The 19,553-nt window shown below is 37.7% G+C and overlaps 2 protein-coding genes across 5 annotated transcripts in view; one reads left to right on the top strand and one right to left on the bottom strand.

Moving 5' to 3' along the window:
• The window catches only part of LOC113914088 (small VCP interacting protein), a 42,451-nt gene that overhangs the window by 6,775 nt on the left and 16,123 nt on the right, over window positions 1-19,553 (top strand). Inside the window, exon 4 of one of the 4 annotated variants that reach the window (XR_003517376.1) lies at window positions 15,971-16,141. The exons of 2 other annotated variants lie outside the window; for them this stretch is intronic. Coding sequence is in view for 1 of the 2 variants with exons in the window: in XM_027578912.2 (XP_027434713.1) it covers window positions 207-221 (15 nt within the window). In the remaining variant the exon portion in view is untranslated. Of the gene's footprint in view, window positions 1-206; window positions 2,691-15,970; window positions 16,142-19,553 lie in introns of those variants that run through there. One more of the 4 variants, XM_027578912.2, reaches the window with a different exon arrangement.
• Window positions 5,046-19,553, bottom strand: part of GAS2 (growth arrest specific 2) — a 125,685-nt gene continuing 111,177 nt past the window's right edge. The window contains exon 8 of the mRNA XM_027578907.2: window positions 5,046-6,943. Coding sequence (XP_027434708.1) covers window positions 6,725-6,943 — 219 coding nt within the window. The 3' untranslated portion in view covers window positions 5,046-6,724. The remainder of the gene's footprint in view (window positions 6,944-19,553) is intronic.

Genomic DNA, 19,553 nt, shown 5'->3' with positions numbered 1-19,553 from the left:
ATTTTGTTTTACTTCTTTATGTTTTTAAACAATCATATGTCTTATTTCAGACGTTTGACCATAATGTAAAATTATACTATTCACTGCCATGCACAGAAATCATTTTGCATTTGTATAGCCCACATTCCTATTTTTGTTCACGAGAGTATTTTTACATAACTTTAAAAAAATTTTACTTTTTCCCCATATATTTTTATCTTTTCTAGTGGACAGTTTCATAAGCATAACATGAGTGGAAAAGTCTACTGCCAATAACTAATATCTGCAATCAAGTGGACGTCCTCAGCTCACGTTCTTCTCTTTGAATAAAGGAAGATTCAGACTTTGCAATTTTAGTGCCATTAAATGCAGCCAGTGCTTTTTCAATATTGATATACTGAAAATGCTTTTGATTTTCAAACTTAGAAAATGCCAGACCTTTCATTAAATACTTATTTTCTTATATTTGCTCTTCTGCAGGCAGTAGGCAATTTGCCATTTTTTAGTAGTTAAAACATGGACCTAAATAGTGAATAAATATATCTCGCATGTAAAAAGTCTGCCTACATCTCAGACATTAAAGTTTGCCATCGTATTTTCTCTCCTTTATAAAATGACCTTGCAATCTATAGTTTTCTGCTTAGCCTTGTATCTCTTTATTTCATTATCTGTGAACGCTTTCGCTTAAACTTACGGACTTTGTGCCTTTAAACTGGTCGTCAGGGAAAATTTTGAAAAATCATTTGAAGGGCTTATGTGAAGGAACACTGTAAATTTTTATAACTTACTAAGTAATGAAAATTTGTAGAAAATTATGAATTTCTCCTAATTTATTTTCTATTTCTGTGGCTTATAAAATTAACATCTGGTGTTTTACATTGCAATAAAAGTGTTTTTTTTGCTTGCTGAATTTAAAATTATATATTAGTAGTACCATCAGAGGGCAGTGATGTACTATTACACAGTATCAGATTCAGCTCTAAAGATCTTTGTAGAAACAGAATGAATTAAACTAAGAATCTGGATGGGCTATACTGAGTAGTAATATATTTGTCCAAATTTCACAGGTGTTTTTATTCTTTTATATTTACTAAAGAATGATCATAAGATTTGTACAGATGTGAAATTGCCAATGCAAATGTGAATGTATTGAAATAGAAACATGTAGGTACTATATTTTAAAAGGTCTACTTTAAACATAAAAATACTATGAGGTAATTCTATGGGATTCAGAGTCATAAATTTTTCAGATTTGTGTTTATTAGTAACATGAGTTTATAGCATTTTTGTTTTTTGAGTTTTTCTTTCTAGTATATAATAAGCTAAAATAGAAGAATTGCTGTATCTTTTAATTTGGTTGCTCTTTTGGATGACAGGGCCACAATCTGAGTCCTACATTAGAATTCATAGATAGTAAGTGCCAATAGGGATTATAAATTAAATAGACCAGCTCACTTGATTTACAAAAAGAAAAGCCATTATTGTGCTCATCCCTCCCATAAGACTTACATCATATAGCAGTATATTGTATATGTTAATTTTAAAGAGTTTGAACTATAATATAAGTCTCAACTCTTGTTTGGAAAAATTACTTTTTTCTATTATGGTATAAAATAGTTTATGAATATACAGTCAAGACATACATTTAGACAGGCTCAATTTTCTTCATCCTTTAGAAGATTAGTGGTATTTTTGTTCACAAAGGATAGTGAAATCATTAAATTGTAATACAGAAATAAAATTCTTCACTTTATGAACATGATTAATTTTTCCAAGGCAGAAAGGAAGAAAGATCCTCAATAGCTGAATAGATATAGAACCAGAGCATATTATCCTTGAACTGTGCAAATCCTTTCTTCTGCTTTAATATAGAAAGAACAATTTTATCTGTACTACGTCTTAAGAATTACAGCTTGGGTTGGTGTAAACAAAGGTTTATATCCAGGGGATAATGCCCTATTTCTAATGGAGTTTATATCCAGATACCATGCTTATTTACTATTGAACCATGAATGATATGTTGGTGTATTGCCTTCTGGGAACAATGGGATATGCTGCTCCAGCCAGTCATGCATGGCCTGCCTCCATGGGTATAATCAGCTTTCCCCAAAACCACATGGGATGCATGGGCTAAGTGATAATACTAAAATGTTAAGAATAGTTTTAGGAAGGGGAAGGGAAAAGAGGAGATGAGATGCTTGGTAAGAAACTAGTAAGTGACTACTTAAAAAAAAAATTGTATATATACATCTAAGCATCTCCCTCATCAAGTTATGAATCAGTTCCTGATGGAAACCTTAACTTGGAACCAATTTCCCATAAATCATAATTTAAATAGGAAAATATGGTGTAATGCTTAATATGTCACCCAAGCCCTCCAACAAATTACTAAAATATAACAGTAAAATACATATTTGTTAACTATCATATTAAGATGTAAAATGCTAAAACTACTGCTTCTTAATTCTAATCATCAAACTAATATGACTGGTAACAAAAAGTTGTATATTATCACACAGCCCCTTTGTTGACATGCTGCATGTTTTTTTTAAAACATCTATATGTGCTGCTATGGTTCCACCGATTGTATTTGGAATGTAATTAAATAGTTTTCACACACATGGTTTGTTATAAATCTGTATTGCCTTATGTGGACACAAATATACATTTTTCCTATATAAAAATTGACTTTGGCCGTCTCTTTAACAAAATTTTATCTTCACTACGTATTAAATAATTAGAACTTGGGTGAATGGTTAGGGAAACCATGACACTTTCATCTCTTTGGGATGAATGAGAACAACAGAGCTAAAGGCTGTTGGTATGATCATATAATCCCTGAATTTATAGCAAGGCATGCTTCTTTTTCTATACTCAAAAGGAGGAATGATATTGTTAGTGTCCTGTTTTCATAGAGAGATAGAAAAATAATATAAAGGTTCTAGCTATCATCCTTGGTACCCCAGGAGAACTGACATCAGCTTTGAATTTTCCTTTTCTCCTCCAACAGTTCAACTTGTTTATCTTCAACTAAGAATTATCCTGTGCCCTTAGAAGAAAAAGTAACTTGTCAGTTTTAGTGTCAAATAATATCTGCATAAATAGGTCAGTAAGAGACAGGTAGGTAGATAGGCATCCCTATCTGTGTTGACATTTAAGGTGTGCGGTGTTTTTTTTAACAGTTTCAAACAAGCATCTCAAATTCCCATGATCACCACATGTGCTTTAAGTGGATTCAAATGTGGCTCCATAGCCATTTTCTTTGACTTTCTCAAAAACCACTAAGAAGGCATTTGTGTATTTCACAGACTTTGAACAAGTTTTGGGTTGATTCAGAGAAATTTGTTTCAACAACTCAAACAGTTTAACTTTCTCATTTGACATAACTTTTTATTATCCTGTTCTCCTTATTCTAGATATGCTTCATCTTGCAAATATTGCCTCTAAATATGATTATTAATTGAGAACTGAATATTCATAAATTACTTGACCTGGATATGGCACTTTATTATATCCCTGATTGTATTGCCTACTTTTATAGCACCATACTTAAGTTTCAAATTAATGTCCTCTAGTCACAGACAGGTTTGAGCCCACTTTTGCACTTTCAGCATTTTCAAACATACCTCAAATGGAATGGATTAATTTTGCACACAGACTGACTCTTTCTAGGCTATTTTTCTGAAATCCGTTTTGTCACATAAATCAGAAGTCAAGTTATCCTAACTTCTTACTCTACCTAATTCCTAAGGTGCTCTTTTCTTATTCTACATTTCTCAGATAGCTAGGTTATAAGTAACAGACATACTTAAAGTAGGTTAAAAAATACCACGCATCTCATGTAGACAGTTCTTAAGTATCTACACACAAATCTGTAGAACTAATGAGTTTGGAAAGTTTCCAGAATACTACTAAATATATGAAAATGTCATTTCTATTTCTATATGCAAGTAATAAATAATCTTAAAATTAAGCTATGGTGAGCGCTGCGAATTGTGCCAGACTGTTGAATCACAGATCTGTACCTCTGAAACAAATAATACATTATATGTTAAAAAAAAAATAGCAAGAGGGGAAGAATGAAGGGGGGGAGATCGGAGGGGGAGACGAACCATGAGAGACGAGGGACTCTGAGAAACAAACTGAGGGTTCTAGAGGGGAGGGGGTGGGGGGATGGGTTAGCCTGGTGATGGGTATTAAAGAGGGCACGTTCTGCATGGAGCACTGGGTGTTATACGCAAACAATGAATCATGGAACACTACATCAAAAACTAATGATGTAATGTATGGTGATTAACATAACATAATTAAAAACAAAACAAAATAATTTCAATGATAGTATCACATAGTATAAAATACTTAGGAAAAAGGAAGTAAAAGATCTGAACTAAAACCTACAAAGCACAGTTGAGAAGTTAAAAAAAAAATCTAAATGGTTGGGACCATTGCATGTTTATGGCAAAAGGTATTTTGCAAATGTGATTCAGCTAATGCCCTTAAAATGGGGGAGATTATATTGTATTATCTAGGTGGACCCAATCTAATCACATGGATCCTTAAAAGCAGAAAATCTTTCCAACCTGTGGTTCCAAAGAGATGTGAATAAAGAAGTACCATTGAGATACTGTATTGCTGGCTTTGAAGATAGAGGAAGGACATGAGCCAAGGAAATCAGGCAGCCTCTAGAAAGCAAAAAAAGCAAAGAAACGGATTCTCTCCTAGGCTCCTCAGAAGAGATCATAGCCCGGCTGACATCTTGATTTTAGCCCAGTGAAACCATCTCAAATTTCTCACCTATGAATCGATAACAATAAATTTGTGTTGTTTAAGCCACTAAGTTTCTGGTAATTTGGTACATTAGCATAGAAAACACAATAGATGAAGGGATTAATATTTTTGCTAACCTATACATTTTTTTAAAGATTTTGTTTATTTGAGAGAGAGAATGAGAGAGAGAGAGTACATGAGAGGGAGGAAGGTCAGAGGGAGAAGCAGACTCCCTGCTGAGCAGGGAGTCCAATGCGGGACTCGATCCTGGGACTCCAGGATCATGACCTGAGCCGAAGGCAGTCGCTTAACCAACTGAGCCACCCAGGCGCCCATAACCTATACATTTTTAAACTAAATTAATGACATTTTAATTATTAAAGACATAGATATGTTTATGGAAAAATGTAAGCACAGGAGAAAGTTTTGATGAAAACATTGCGGATACAGAGAAATTCAATGCTAATATTAATTTAAGTAACATAAAAATCAAACCACTCAATGTATTTTAAAAGATATTACAGTTATTAATGTTCCAAGGTGATTTTATTTCTGACAAAACTTTAAATTTTTTCCCCAGAATGATTCTCACCACTTCCAGCACCACCAAATTATACAATGCCTGTTGTTTAAAAACTTCACAAATAACAGGTTGTGTGTACTTTGACTAAATCAGTTCAGTGACAAACTGAGATACTTCCTCCCCGACTTTCTGGAGCCAGAAAGGTGGATTTTTGGTTGTTGTTAAAAAATAAGGAAATGACAAATTAACTCTGCCTCTATTTATGATACCCAGGCTAGCACTTGAGGGATTTACCTATGATAATATCTAGATTTTCTGTTGAGGTGAACAAACCATGCCATCACCCAGCTGCCCAAAGTGAAGAAGCACTAGCTAACCCTAATTTGACCCTTCCTAGAACTCTCAGGGAAAGTCGCCATTTGAAGATGATCTTTATCTGAGAATGAAGCATTGATATAGAGACAGATAATATTTTTTAATTTATCTTTTTAATTCTTGAATCAGTGAGGACAATAGTTTGCTGTTTATGGGTACAAAATAGCCCTGTCCTAGGTATACAAGGGTATATATTTAAGTCTGTAACATCATCGGCTACAGTGAATTTACTTTACTAGACAGCATAGCAAAGTAGGATTAACTAAAGATATATTTTCATATGAAAATGCTTTAAAATAACATGAAGTCAGTGAACATTTGACTGTACAATTTCCTCTGTCAAAATATAAATGTATGTCAGCTTATGTGTGTGAATTATACTAAGTCAGTCTCAACACAGCCATGTGCTAAGGAATGTGTGAAACACTTCATGAGCAATTCTCTAAGGGGTGTACTGAAAACTTCCAAAAGTACCCCAGATATTTGGTCATAGATAAAGAATAAACTTTAAGGCAATCTTCCAAGCGAATGTAAACTTTTCTGAAGTGGCCTTTCCAGTAAAGTATTACTGTTGTGAACGCTCTATACTTATTTATAGTGCTGTTGAATATTTTTTAGTAGCACATTATCACACTAATTGTCACTTTTTTAAATAATTAGCTTAAAAATCCTGCAATTATAAAAGTGTCTGGGGTGCTTTTTGTAGACATAAGGCAGGCACTTCCTGTTGACTGATGTAGAAATCCTAAATATTTTCTTCTAAGAGCTTTTTTTATCTCTAGCTAGAATTGTATTTCTAATAACGTACTAAATACTGTGTTCACATATTGAGAAATAACAATTTGCCTACACTTTTTCTAATTTAGATCTAAGTTTAGAATTTCTTTTAATTGGTCATTTTCTACAGAAGCATCAAAATAAATAGTGCTACTCTCTGAACGCTTTTCAATGATAACGACATTTTTCTGTCTGTTAACACCTTTTTCCAAAGTAATTTTCAGAGCATGTGAACTAAACTGGCTACACTGGAGAAGTGGGTACAGGCCATTATGAAAGTCCCCTTGTAGCGACCAACTACTTTCATTTAATCTCCTTCTTAGCCTTATAATTGGCAGAGACCACCAGGTAATTATCCGGATTCATGTCCTTAAGGGTTGGAGATTTGCTCTGGATGGGGGATGTTTTGCCATCCACACGGGAGATCTGGAGCATCCGGCAGGGGTCGTGTTTCAACAAATACCCTGCAAACGTTTCCCATCCTCCTCCCACACGGACCATGACATGTTTGTTATGCAGCATCTGAAATGAAAGAAGAGCAAAAGGATTACATTCTGCGAATTCTTACAGTATCTCAAATCAACCTTCATTTCTAGCCCTGTTACTGTTTTTTGTCTGTCTTTTCATGCCCCATTGTTTTCCTACTTGGTGCACAGTGTCTGAGTTAGCATATAGTTTGTGAAAGAAGCTTTGTCTCTCCCATGCAAGTGGATCACGGGTACACATCCCCAGGATTCAGCCTCACCCTGCTATTGGAATCCGGATCTATGTATAATCCCTTGTTTGGTTGAATGTGTCTGGAAGCTTCTCTCTGATGTTCCATTAAGGCCTCATCACTGCCCCCATTTTCTGCCCACTGCCTCAGACAAGTGTTCCATTATTCACACCAAGTTATTCCCCTCTGAACCAGGACTCAAAAGACCATGGAAATGTCTGCCATTGAATATAATGTGAATAATCACACAAATACTCAATACGAAATAGAATGGAAATGCACTCAAAAAAACTGAAGTCTTCCCCAGTCACTGAGCCCTTCAAGGCCAGATGTTGTTGAATGTCCAAACGTTTATGTTTCCCTTTACTCTTATTTTTTCTAATTAAGAAAGTAACTTACCTTCAGGCCTATGGGCCATGTAGAGTTCCAGATTAACAAGGCTACAGATTTAAAAAGTGAAGAATATATGGTTCTTTTTACCTAGTAAAAACATGTCAGAGCTGTAGAGGTTTGGCATGGAGAGCCAAAGAATTTGATCTTGGCTTTTTTCAAATATCAGAAAATGTAAGGTTAAGGGGAGATGCTGCTCCATCATCAAAGACCCTGCCGACTCTGTTCCCTGCCCACAATATTATGAATCCACATTGGCACTGTAATCTTGGGAAGGACATATAGTGGTGTTGAGGGGATTTGGGGAGTCATTTTCACCAAATCTATTTGAATTTCTCTTGCTGTGTCATTTTAAGATCTGGAGGTTTGTTTTTTGTTTTGCTTTGTTTTGAATTATGTTATGTTCATCATCATACATTACATCATTAGTTTTTGATGTAGTGTTCCATGATTCATTGTTTGCGCATAACACCCATGGAGATTTTTTTTTTTTTTACTCCCATCAAGTGGAAGATGATTTGTGCTTACTGCTTTCATTTACCTGTTGAGAACCTGTTGGAAATTCTGGACTTTTTTCGAATGCCTGTATCTACCAAATTTTGCATGTGTGTTTAGTGGTTTCACAGACTCCCAGAAATACATCCATGGACTCAAGTTAAATCCTGATGCATGTGGTTGATGTGAAGCAGTTTCAGATGTTGTGCAAAGTAACAAAAATGTGCTGGACATCAATAAAAACCAAGACTTGTGAAGAAATTGAAGTTAAATTTTACTGGTTATTCTCATTTCAAGAATAAAAATTATAATTAGAATTAGAATAGAAAGGACCTTCAGAAACATCTAACCAGAAGTTTTTAGGCTGATTTTGGCATCAGAATCTACTCAAACAAAATCTCAGCGGGAACCCCTGTCATAAAGCAGGCAAAAGGAGTCAGGATTCAGCTGTAACTATTTTGCCTCCCCTGGTTCTGCCAACAGTACCGTGATCTTGTTTTTCAGATGAAGATCCCGAGGCCCAGATCTTTGGTGTGATTTGCTGAAACTAGTACCCAGATTTCCTGACTCCAGTCTAATACTTGTCCCACAACAGTTCTTTGTAAAGCAAAATCCATCAAGGCTTTTGATAATTTGACCTATTTCCATCCCCACAAGCTCCTCCTGTGTGTGCCTCTACGGCTTGCTTCTAAAACTTGAAGTTACTGGGACAAAAATTGCAAAGGCTGGCATCCAAACAGTACTCTGACCCTTTCTCCCTCTGTTCTAGAAAACAGCTTTGCCTCTTGTTGATGTTCTGGCACGTCCTAGCTCTGTAAGTTACATTTAAGAGTTGCCTCTAAACATCCTAGCTATGAATGCCTGGCAGAGTGCCCAAATTCACTTGACTATGAGCAGGCTATTTCAACCAGAAGGAACCACCAGTCAGTACAGTTTTTAGACAATTCGTTAACTCTGGAAAACAGTGGAAGAAATGTTTTTCTGCCTGGCATATACAATCATTCAGGTACAAACTCTTCCTGCAGATTCTTTAATGAATCCCCGCATGGGAAGTGGATCCAGCATGAAACAGAGTTATGCTGAATGCGAATAACATGGGAAATTAAATTTCTGCCCACCTTCTCTTCCATATCCTTTCAATAGTGAATCAGCAACCTATAATTTGCTAAGAAGGTCAGTGGTCAAACTGAACAACAGTTTCAAGCATGGGATTAAGATTTCGTGGCCATAAGCATTTACATCCTTGATTGTAGAGATTTAAATTCCATGCCTTATCTTAGTATGTGCTAAGTCTCAAGAAAAAAAAAATAGTAACACCCTTCCCCATCTCCATAAACTAAACCCCTACTGTTGAACCTAAAAGAAAATTAACCTGCTATAAATCACACTACTCTCAACTCTACCCTCCCTCCCCCCACAGTGCTTGCGTACAAAACCCCAGCCTTGGATTAAGTGTATAATCTTCTGAATCACAGTAGAGAAGCTGAGCTCCCACTGGAAGAATTCTTTTCATCTCAGGGATTAGTGACATTAGGCCAATTGCCCTAATGGATCAATTAGGATCCTTTTGGTTTTGGTCAGTTCCATTTCCTGCTTCTCCCTATTCTCGAACCCACTACTTATCTCTGTCCTCCTCATTCGGCTGTTGGCTTCATCATCATCAAGCATGGCTTTCTCTCTCAGCATCTCCACTGGCTAATTTACTCCAATCTATATTTATCCGTTTCTCCAGTTTCCTCATCACAGAAAGAAGTCCTTCATCCAAAGTCAACTCCTCCCCATACGTCCTCATTCCCATTACCATCATGCAGAAGTTCCTGCATCAAACACCACATCTCTCTTCTCTCTCTCTGCAACTTATCGTACATTAGTTCTTATCTTTCAGGGGATAAACATACCCAAGCCTCTCTCACTCTTGTCCAAAGCAAAACTCTGCTCCTTCCATCCCAGGCTTCTTTGTTCTTACACCTTTTCCTTACATCTGAGCTTTCTGGTAAGCTTACACGTGATGTCTTCGCTTCCAACTTTCTATTCGCTGTCCAGCCCACTACACATTGCTTCTGCCCCCATCTGTTAACTGACTACACATTGAAGGGAATCAGATGGCTTCTAGAATTGTCAAATGCAGTGGAGGGTCCTTAATCCTTGTCTTTCTTGATCACTCAAGTAAGGCATCTGACAGTCCTGACCACTCCTTCCGTGAGACTCCCCACTCCTTTATTCCCTCCGACAAGACTCTCTCCTGGACTTCCTCCTACTTCTCTCCTGTACTTCCTCTGCCTCTTTCATAGGCTCTGTTTCTTCTGCCTACTTTTAAGCTTTGCTGTTGCAAATGATTCTGAAGGATTCTGTCTTTTCTCCACTGCTTTTCTCACTCTGACCCCTGCTGTATCTGGAACCCAGCAGCTTTCTCTACTATCTGCTTTAGTCTCTCAAATTCTAGTTCTGGCCCTTGCCTCTTCCCTGAGCTTCCAAATGCAAGGGCAGAACCAGTCCACCACCTTCCCCCTTCAACTAGAAGTCTCCACAGGCCTTTCCTAAAAGAGTCTGTAGGATCAACATTCTCTGTAACTAGTCAGATACCAAAAACATTCATTTCTCCCCAGAATGATTCTCAGGGTCTATGTTATTGTTGCTGCCATTCATTTCAGCACCTCAACTTTTTCCGTGGGCCACTGTAAGTATCTCACTGCCTCTAGCCTGTCTGAGTCTGATCCATTTAGCAAATCCATTCCCACCAAAGGGAATTCCATAAATGCCTGTTTGATTGTCTTCTGCCTAAATGCCTTCACTAGCTCCCTCTCCTCTATAGGCTAATATTCACTTCCCTTTATTTGCATACATTATTCACCAAGACCACTCCTGCCAGCCTCACCCGCCCTTCCTTGAGCTCTGGGACCCTTGAATTATTTTAGTTCTATGTTCCCAGATAACACAGCCTTTCTTTCATGCTTTTGCATGTTTGCCCCTAAATATAGAGTGTATTTTCTGCTTTGCCCTCCCTACTTACCAGGACCACAAACATTAATTCAAACATCACCTCTGCCTGAAAAATTCTCCATGATCACCTTCCTTACCAGATAAGTGAATGCTTCCTCACTGTATGCTGTTTAGATTACACGTGATTTCATTGTTTCACTCTGTCTACTGTAATTGCCAATTTACCTGCCTGCCTCTTTTAATAACATGTGAGCTCTCTGAAGAGAGTGATGATAGATTTCTCCTTTCTTAAATCTCCCATATGCGAGCTCAGAGCAGTATCAATAATATAATCGTATTAATACTCTTTCTCGTGTATATTTCCACAGGCTCTACCTAACTTTGCTTAACTGATGATGTCATTTTCAGCATTACTCCATTTTATAGATGGGAAAACTGATGCTTTTAGAAGAACTGATGCCCTTAAGCAACCTGTGGCACAAATCAATGGAAGAACTGAACAAGAATCATTTTTTTCCCATTAGGCCACACCCACTGATTCTGTAAAACTCTTAGACTTGGATTTTCATATCTGCTTAGTTGCTTACTAGTGAAATTTAGCACAGGCAAGGGCAACTATCAATGTCAGAAACAGTAATAAGCAGCTTAAGCAAATTAAATGCCCATGTAAAATGATTTATGGTGCTATGTTCTAATAAACCCCATATACACATCGAATTTCATTTCAGAAGATTATCTTGTAGTGGTCCCAATTACTTCAGAAATAAACATATGTCAAGTGCAGGTAATAGAACAGAATATATTTATAGCCAGATAGCTGTCAGTCTAAGGACTAGGCTTTGATTCTCTGTTCAGTTACAGTGCCTTTATTTTTAATGCTTCACAATATTGAACAATTTTGTGTTCTCCATTCCAAAAGATAACTCATCTTGACTGGTAGCATCCATGCACATGGCAACTGATTATTTAGTATTGGTTTTTTGTGCTGTTGTTTCGTGCATTTCTTCTCAAGCAAAGAAAAATAAGTTAGAATTGCTACAAATCTTCTCCAAGACTGCATGTTGTAAAGTGGTAGTGTTTGCACTTTAGGCCTATCCTTTCTGTTGCTAGTTTTTTCAACGGGCCTCATTCCTCACTGTGCCTTTGATCCTACCAAAAGGAAGAAGATTCATTACTGACTTAGCAACATCTCTCAATGCTGAAAGGAAAAAAAACAAAACAAAACAATAACAAAAATCTGTCTCCACGTTTCTCCTAATGGCCTTGATGAAGTTTAAGCAGATCTGGGCTGTTGCAGACACTGCAAATATTTTCTTTCTTGGTGGCTATGAGTGGTATATGTTCCTTGCCCAAGAAGAGAACCAGTATGCCTCAAAGTTATGTTTTTGTTTTTTAATAATTTCTTTCAGTAATGGGGAAAAAAAAATCTCATTCTTATCAAGGGCATTTGCTTTATGCCTTGTCCTATTCTGATGCAATTATGTGTTGTTTTCCAAGGAGGCCTCTTTGTATGTGTCAGCAACAGGGAACCCTTTTTCCTTAGATGATATAGAGTCATAATATTAGAGCACCTACTAGGTGCCTGGTAACCTACAGATATGCCTTATTAAAATAAAGAGAGTAAAAACTACACTGAGGCCATTGGCAATTCTCTCATTTCACAGGTGTATGAACAGAAGAAAGGGGCACACAGGGGTCTCCCCAGAGCCACATTAGAAATCACATCTCCTTTATTCCCCACCTAGTACAGGGCCTTACAATTAAAGAGTTGTACTCTTCCAGAAATTATTATTCTAAAAAAGAATCCAATATTTAAAGATGAGTGAATCACTTAATATATTGACCCAGCAGGTGTTAATAACATGTCCGGTAAGTCCTAACTCTGTTTTACTGGATACAATGCACGTTTTGTTAGGTTACAATGTGCAATCTAAAGCCTGCTTTCTTAGCACCACCTTTCAATCTTATTTTCCTAACATTATAAGGTAAAAAATTATCTCATAACCGACCAGCTCTGTAGCTCATCCAGATACTTAATTCAAAGGGGAAAAAATGGAAAGGAAATAAGGTAATTCTCCCATATCAAGTTAGAACACAATGGAAAGTTTTAAAGTTGTAGAAATGATTCACCAACAGCTCCCTACGAATGCTGGGGTCACTGTGGTATCAGGGGTCCAGAGCTCTGGCTCTTACGATATAATAGGATTTCAGAAAGGAGATTTTTTTCCCTTAATTTTGTAGCTTGGAGAGACAGACTGGAATCACATTATGTGTTGGTATTAAGGAGCTTAAAGCAAGGACAGTATGAATTTTTCTTCTTCTTGGGAACATTAATCTTTAGAAACAGAAATACATCAGCTCACTTTTTGTTGACAAGGCACAGCTGAAATCCATGTAAATCACACAAAATCATATGTTTTACTCAATGAAAAAAAAAGGGTCACCTAAGAGAGCCAAAAAAATATTATGGGTATATTGGTGATGTATTTATTTTTAAGATGATCAAACTATCTACAGCTATATTATACAAGCAATAAACAAAAATAGCATCAACAAAAATAAACAAGTAAAAGAAATGTCTTTGGGTAAACATAATTTATATGCTTCATATTCATATTTGGTAGCATTATCTTATCAATTCCCCAGTACAGATATGCATGAATATTTGCATCTGTCCTAAATCATAATTCCTACGAAAAGTTTTAGGTGCCACACTTTCTAAGCAAAACACTGATAAATCTCTTTCATTCAGATTTGAATCTTGTGTTTGTGACCTTGAAAACTGAGGGAAACAGGGATATCTGTCAAATTGTCTGAAAACTGATGTCAGTAGCCCTTGAGGCTATGAAAGCTTCCCAGCAGGATGCCCTCTCATCTCTCACACTTCCCCACTGCCCCCTCTACTCCAGTGCCCTAGTGCTCTTTCTAAAAGGAAAATCTGATCAGGCCACTGCCTTGCTTAAAAACCCCTGCATGGGTTTCCATTTTCTGTAGTGTTTCTTAGCCACTTTCAGCTCCAGCCCACCTGAGGAATATGACTCATCCTCATAAGAAGCCTGTGGCAAAGATTCTGGAAGAGCAGTGGTATGAACACACACGAGCGCGTATGTATGTGTGTAGGGAGAGGGCAGAGTCTGCTTCTCGAGGGTGGGTAGAAGCACACGTAATTTGAAGAACCAACTTGCTAGTGATTCTGGTACCCCCTCTCCTATCTCTGTCTGTCCTCTGCCAGCCATGAGAACAACTTGCCTGACACACAAAGCATTTCATGGTTCAGCTACTATTCCTTCCCCACCTTCTTCCTCACTATGCCTTAATGTTATCCAAGTTGTGCATTGCACAATGATGCAGCTATTGTGTGGCCCTACCTGTCAGTGCCCACGCCTACACTCCAAATTACCTAACCCACAAATATTCTGGACTCCTTGGAATCCCCTAAAAATTTCATGACTATCTACAGAGAAGGCAAAGAATTGTTCTGTATTCACCAGGTAAATTAAAGTGAGTCCCTTTCTTTGGCCATTCGACAAATATTTATTGAGTGCCAGGCAAGGTTATTCGTTAGTAAATTTCAGGCCCTGGGGGCCTAGTATAGTTCCAAGTACACAATGGGCACTCAATAAATGCTCGTTTAAATGAATGAAGAAACGTTAACTCCTACTAATGCTCCACCCAGGCATCACTGCCTTTATGGAATATTTTTGTACTCTCCAACCTTTAGATTATTTTTGAGGGGACCTTGAGATTTTCCTGCACAGACCTCTAGCAGAGTACCTATCATATTTTGTTGCCTTATTTTCTTGTCCATCTTTCTCTAATTTCCTCTCACCACTTTAAAGGGTCACATTCTACTCAGCTTTGTATACCTGGCAAAAATTACAATGTGTGATATGTAGAAGACATTACTTATTTAAAGAAAAGAAAAAGGAAAAGATGAAATGATTTGTCTTTATGAGGGAGAGTCTGAAAAAACCAGGATGTGAATGAAAATCCCCACTGACCACTGCTTAGAGGATTCCTTTGAGATAAAGACGAATTTTGGGTCAAAAAACAAAGTAACAGGAATCATACAGGAGAGAGGGAGATTGACTTAAGAATCAGTAGAGCAATGAGCAGGAGAGACAGAAAGAAGAAGGGGGAAGGGAGGAGAGAAGAAGAAAATATCCCAAATGGATCCAGAATCAAGTATATTATTCTCTTCATTATCTCCCTTCACAGAATCTCATTACATCTGGAATACAGTTTTTAGAATATACCATTCACTATAGTAGAAAATTACTTAATACAAATTTCACTCCCTCCAAATACACAACCTAACAGAAGAAGGTAAATAATTAAGATTAGAGCAGAAATAAATGATACAGAAATAAAAAATACAGTAGAACAGATCAATGAAACTAGAAGCTGGTTCTTTGAATTAACAAAATTGATAAATCCTTAGCCAGACTTATCAAAAAGAAAAGAAAGGATCCAAATAAATAATATCACAAATGAAAAAGGAGAAATCAAAACCAATGCCACAGACATACAATTATAAGAGAATATTATGAACAATTATATGCCAACAAATTGGGCAATCTGGAAAATTCCAGAAACATATAAACTACCAAAACTGAAACAGGAAGAAATAGAAAATTTGAACAGACCCACAATCCTTTTTCTCTTTTAATGCTCAAGTGTCTTGGGTCCCTCAGCATAACCCTGGCTCTCATTAAGCCCCTCCCCATGTCACTGACCACAACGGCTCCTATTTGTGCCCAGTCTGTGAACTGTTCTCCACCACAGCCATCCTTTTAAGAGACAACTCTCTCTGACACTGACTGCCTTGAGGAGCAAGCCACCTAAATTTAAATCAGTGCAGGCTCCTGGAATATCATATGTTTCCTAATACCTCCTCGTCAACCCCATTCACTGTGTGTTTTTACAAGCCATCATAACTTGAGTGAAAATATTGTTTTTAGAACGCAGTCATCTGCTCTCCAGAGAAAGAGTGTTAAATTAATTTATAGGACAACAGACTCTGTCATCAACTGATATTATCCTGAAAAGGCATATGCTCAAAATTGGGCGACTGGGAATTCAGCTGGCTGCCTAAGGGACATGGACACATGGAGGAGTAAGATGGCAGCTGTTCAGTCGCTAGTCTGCCATGTTGAAAGCCTGCTCCCTGCACCTTCAAGGTAAGAGATAAGTCACCTGTTAACAGGGTGAGTGTGAGGCTCTGTTGGCCACAGATGCCGTGTGAATGCTTCTTTTTTGTGTGTGTGTGTGTGAATGCTTCTTTGTCAAAGGTTGGAGATTCAGCTCAACCTCTCTAGCTGTTTGAAATTATAAATGGTTAAATACTACCCCAATAGACAAGCATATAGAATTATCACTTTGTTTGCCAAACACTTTTCACATTTGTTGTTTCACTTTTATCTTCCTAATAGTCCTTTCTGCCCTTTTCTTAGATGAAACTTCAGAGAAATGAGTAACAGTCAACAGAGCAGAAGCTGCCATTTGCTTTGACCTTACCAGACTGCCTAGACTCAGTCACCGCTAACTATCTGGATAGCCCTAAGATATGATTTAATCTCTCTGTGCCTCACTTTCTCATCGGCAGAATGTTTATAACATAGAGTTTTTTGAACAAAGAATGTGTAAGGATGTAGTAGTATTGCCTGGCACATGATACCCAACAGTCGTCTGCCACTGTTGTTTTATTGTTGTTATTATTATTACAATAATATTGTTATTGTGATGATGATGGTAAGCTTCTTACAGATTTTATTTCAGTTAATTCTTGCAGCAACTCTAAGTGGATTGCACTGTTATCCGCACTGACAGATGAGAAAATGGCAGTTCCAGAGAGGGGAAGTAAATTGCTCCAAGTCACATAGGTAGGAAGTGACAAAATTTAGATTTGACCTGAGTCTCTCCCACTTCAAAGATAATACTCATTATCACTTAATTATATACCCTAAAGGGACTTTGCCAGGGGTTATGGTTGTTTGATTTCTTATCTAGACTATCTCCATGGACAATGACTCTTTTTTCTAGGAGTATGTGTTGTCATTTTATGGTGTCTCCACAGATGATCATATTGCTCAGCTCTAAATGTGCCCTGGACCCAGAAAAAAAGGTGTTTTAATATGTGCTTGAAAGAACTTACTTGAATTTGAACCTGATGTTTCACCCATACAGAAATGTTGAAATTAGGTACCCCCCGAGTGCTTGGCTGTGGGTCTCACACTCTAAAAGGAAACTGTAGAGGAGAGACCCCGGACAGTCTGCAAAGTACTTTCTCTTAGATTATTTCATTTTGTTATCACACCTGCCCAGTCATTCAGCAGGCTAGTATTACTGTTGCCATTGCACAGATGGAGAAATTGAGGCTCAGAGAGGTTAAGTAGGTGGCTCACAGACAAGAATATAGCCTTGGTGTTTTGATTCCCAGTTTTGTGATTTGTTGTCTTCAGTAATAAAATCGTACATTAGGGAGAATGTAATCCTCAAGCCCTCATGTGACGGCTGAACTATTGCAGTGCCCTAAATGATGACAAACAATCCTCCAACATGAACAGAGCCTTGAGTCAGAAATCTGGCTATTGAGGCTGGCCAAAAAAAATTCCTAGCCTGCTTTTTCTTGGGAGAGGGGAAGGGAATAGTTCACTTCCCAGGCTCATTGTAGACAAACAACTCTCAGTAGCTTCTTTCTGGAAGCAAACATGAGAAGAGCAGCTTGCTGATGAATGTAATGATCAAGTGGCAAAATGTTCCATTTGCATCTGCTTGGAAATATGTGTAGGAGCACTTAATGCCAACTGCCTCAGTTCTTATCGACTTGTTATGCAAGGTTTCCATTTTCCCAGATCTGCACCAAATGAAATTAAGAAGCCTTAGCTGCAGTCTAATTACCAATCTATGGCACCATTTCAGGCAGGAAAGGCAAATATGATAAATATTTCATAGAACACTCAGCAGAGTGAAAGCAATGAGGTGAACATACTGGTGGCTGCAAGAGGAGAGCTGACTAGAGGAAGGATTTGTAGCTGGTACAGCTCCATTGAAACTAGGCTTCATCCACCCCAAAGATGTAACAACTTCAGCAAAGGGAGCTGGGCTCCAAGGGGCAATTAAAACCCATTCCTTCCTCTCATCAAATGGAGTCACCTTTGTCTGACTCCATCTGAGCTCCCATTCTCTCATCTAAACACTGATACCAAACCCCTACAGCACAGAGAGAGCCAAAGGCTAACTTTTCATGACAATGATGCACATCAGTGGTTCCCAATCTGGTGTCCTCCAAGGTCCCAAAAGGCAACAACAGTGTCTGTAATGCAGACACTGGAAAAAATATTACTTTGCTACTGTTTTTAATGTATGTTTAGCATATGGAGAGATCCATCAAAATGGAAAACAAAGTATGAATAAATACAGTTAGATCTTTTATATTGATAAAATATTTGAAAACATGAGTCTCTTTCTTCTCAAAGTCCCATTCAAATGAAAGGCCAGGAATAAAAATGTTCTAAAATCACAGGACAAAGGGAAATTGAGAGGAGATGATGGTAGATCAGAAAGGTCAACACAGTTTTAGAAGATGGAAAACAGAGGAATGAATTGTAACCAACTAAGGGTGGAGAGAGTTGAAACTCGAAGCCTGAAATGACAGCTTGTCAAAAAGAAGCAAGTCAGATCATGCCTTGAGATTATAAGAAATTCAGTTTTTAGAATCACCAGGTACTTCCATCAGGCGAGGAGAGATGTGCAGCTACAGAAAGGAGAATTTGTTGATAGTCTAAGGACTGGCTAGCCCCTCAGATTTCCTGCACCCCACCCCCCATTTGCTCTGCCTGTGGGTATCCCAGAGTACAAATGACTCTGTTATCCCAGCAGGACACCGAAGGTTTATCTTTGCAGGAATTGAATCAGAGATGCTCCAAACAAGGGGATGATACAGGAGCTGGATGGAGAGATACAGCAAAATACAGCAAAGTGTTCATTATAGAACCCAGATGGTAGTTCTGTGGGTATTCTCCATATGTTTGAAAATTTTCACAAGAACATGTTAAAGGAAAAATTCATCCTGAACCCATCTGTTCTCCCCATCTCCACTCTTATCTCCTTAGGTCCAAATTCCCTCCATTTTACCTGGATTACTGTAATAACCCTTCAACTGCTCCCCCCCGGCCCTTAGTAAATTCTCAACAGAGAAACTAGAGGGATCTTGTTAAAACAGAAGTTACCTCATGCTACAACTCTGCTCAAAACCTTGTGTGACTCCCCATTTCATTAAGAGTCAACTACAGAGTCCCTTTTTATTTTTTATTATTATTATTATTATTAACATATAGTGTATTATTTGTTTCAGGGGTACAGGTCTGTGATTCATCAGTCTTACACAACACACAGTGCTCACCATAGCACATACCCTCCCCAATGTCCATCACCCAGCCTTCTAAAGGCCTTTACATTCCCGGATGATCTGGACTCCTGTTACCTCTCTGACTTCACATTCTATCACAGAGCCTCTCCCATGCTCTGTTACAGCCATATTGGCCTCCTTGCTATTTCTCAGATACTCCAAAGCTACTTCAGTCATGCTCT

This window comes from Zalophus californianus, chromosome 11, assembly GCF_009762305.2.
Source record: "Zalophus californianus isolate mZalCal1 chromosome 11, mZalCal1.pri.v2, whole genome shotgun sequence".
NCBI lineage: Eukaryota > Metazoa > Chordata > Mammalia > Carnivora > Otariidae > Zalophus > Zalophus californianus.
The sequence above is the reverse complement of the archived record's forward strand: the minus strand, read 5'-3'. Positions and strand labels throughout refer to the sequence as shown.